The sequence below is a fragment of the Trichoplax adhaerens genome, genomic scaffold (genome assembly GCF_000150275.1).
Source record: "Trichoplax adhaerens TRIADscaffold_65 genomic scaffold, whole genome shotgun sequence".
Lineage (NCBI taxonomy): Eukaryota > Metazoa > Placozoa > Uniplacotomia > Trichoplacea > Trichoplacidae > Trichoplax > Trichoplax adhaerens.
Genome location: NW_002061005.1, coordinates 1 through 2,509, shown reverse-complemented (window position 1 = coordinate 2,509; position 2,509 = coordinate 1). Strand labels below are relative to the sequence as shown.

Sequence of the window (2,509 nt, the reverse complement as noted above, 5' to 3'; positions counted from 1 at the left end):
GAAAACATGAATAATTTGAATACAATCTACTGTACTCTACTATTCATCTATGACTGATTTAATCAAAATTAATTTTAAGAAATGCGAATGTAGTAATGAAAGATATAATTCCGACTTAATTAACTTTTATAGCACCTAAAACTACGTTATTGGTTACGCTAAGGAATGTAATGTAGGCGGAGTGGAAAACCAAGATTGTTGATCTTTAGCATTGATACTAGTGTAAGGACAATAAAGGACAATAAATTTTAATCAATATTGAACTTTCCTAACGTCGATACTATTTTTAAATATTTACTTACCTCTTGCCTATCGTGATCTTCATAAGCTATTTTCGGAGCTAATCCAATATCGAGATGGAAGAAAAGAGTGATTAGTCATCGTTTCGAGTAAGTACAATTACTATATTAACACCAAGTTTTCAATCACAATGGAATAACAAGATTAAAATTTTGGCGCCTAAATGATCTATCGATACTAACATTTTTGACTAGTTAATAGATCATGATGATCAGGAGTAATTGATCTTCGCCTGCAAGAAAATTAGTAAATTATCCAAATTTTGCGAATATTTTACAGTTAATAGTAATCATTGTCAAAGCACACTTCGTATCCACTTACGTCTTTGCTTTGTTATGGCGATACAATAAGAATATAAACCCAATGATAAGTAGGATACCTATAATTGATCCTAGAGAGATGCCAACAACTGTACCAGCTAGAATGTGAAGAATGAGTTTGTGATAACGGATTTTAATTGCGTTAAGTGCTGCTTTATATTCCCATAACACTTTAAAATCACCTTATCGTAATTAGCTAAAATCACTATAGAGTCTGCTTGGAATCTAAGGTACTATCACGACCATATTTATGATTATGATTATAACGACGTGAAAGACTGAAGAGAATTATTCACTGCAGTTTCTAATAACTCTAGCGAAGCTATTGACTTACATGATAGTGAAACGCTGCCTCGTACGCATCTATCTCCACTTGCTCCTGGAGTCGTACAACTTAAATATCATAAGCAAGCAGGTCTTAAGTTTAATTCTTTGATTATATATAATAAAACGGATCATGATTACTCTTAATTAGCAGTAATAAAGTAAATTAGCTTGGAATGATCGATTTTTATATACATATACTGCCAATAACTATAAGTTGATCGTATAAACTTACTTGCATCTAGGTGCGTTATTGACAACATAGCATATTCCTTGGCCAGAACAGTAATTTGATGTACAAACCACTAAATCAAAATATCATGCATTTAACCGTTAGCTCTACTAAACAAGAATCCGTGTTTATCTCCTTCAATTATAATTATATCAAAATCAAACAAAATTTCTCGTATGAAAGAACTGTAATTACTGTATGTTATTCTTACAAGTGCAATTTAACTTTCCATCACCAATATATCCATTCTTGCATTGACATTGATATGAGCCAGCAGTATTGATGCAATTTGAATTCTGATGGCATGGAGATACCGATTTCTGGCATTCGTTAATATCTGTAATTATGAAAGGTACATCGTGTCAAATATTGAACTATATATGAAATACTATTACCTCAATTTAGTATCGGTATCATATGCAGATAAAACAAGACCGTATACTCGCATACATGCATATATCAAAAATTTGTTACAATTACTAGATATACAGTAGTATTTGTTGAATTGCGGTGCAGAATAAGAAGTAAACTGTTATGCTAAAAAATATTCAATGCATCGTTGATGCTAGCTAGTTTATCTGCTCTTTACAGCTAGGAAAGAGACTGGAGAAAAGAAAAATGCAATTATTAATTATTGCTTACCAATACATCGTTGAAGTGTTGGATTAAATTGATATCCGGCTGAGCAGTTGCAAGTATAAGAGCCCATTGTATTGACACATCGCTGATTTCCAATGCACGAGTAATCTTGAGGGTTATTGCATTCGTTATAATCTGAAAATAAAAATGAGATAGTAGATTTTATCATGATATAACCAATACTGTAACGCAAAGTATTTGACTTATTTTTTAAGATAAATAGCAAAATTGCAATAAATCTGCTCCGAAAATTAAATTATCTACATTTAACAAGATTTTAATTCTAATTATATTGAACACTCGGGTTCTGCATCATTATCTACTGTATGAGTTAGAATGAATATTGTTTTCAGACTTATATGCTGAAAGTAGCTGTGCTTTCTTAACTTACCGGTGACATTAATACTCTGTACTACATAGTTGCTAACAGATCCTGTGTGGATAATATCCTTCAGCAAGTTTGTTCCTTGAGTGTAATTCTTTAAGACTGTAACGATACAGTCAGCAATAATGCTGCCTTGCCTAGATTTAAATATAATTCATAATTAGTAATTTTTGTAATACAATGCTGGCGATTTGAAAAACTAATAGTAGAATGTACTGATTAAAATTTTATTTTAAAATGTCATTAATTCGTACAATTTAAATTAAATCTATTTACCTAAGATTAGTGATAGTAACAATTTTGACTTCG

General features: G+C 31.0%; 1 protein-coding gene across 1 annotated transcript; it reads right to left on the bottom strand.

Annotated features, from left to right (window-relative positions):
* Positions 1 to 205: 205 nt before the first annotated feature.
* TRIADDRAFT_62473 (uncharacterized protein) lies at positions 206 to 2,337 on the bottom strand (the record flags this gene model as incomplete). Its single annotated transcript, XM_002118402.1, has 7 exons — positions 206 to 217; positions 303 to 340; positions 483 to 532; positions 1,180 to 1,249; positions 1,388 to 1,513; positions 1,819 to 1,950; positions 2,207 to 2,337. Coding segments are annotated over 7 exons (558 nt in total), but the record flags the coding sequence as incomplete, so codon positions are not given.
* Positions 2,338 to 2,509: the final 172 nt, after the last annotated feature.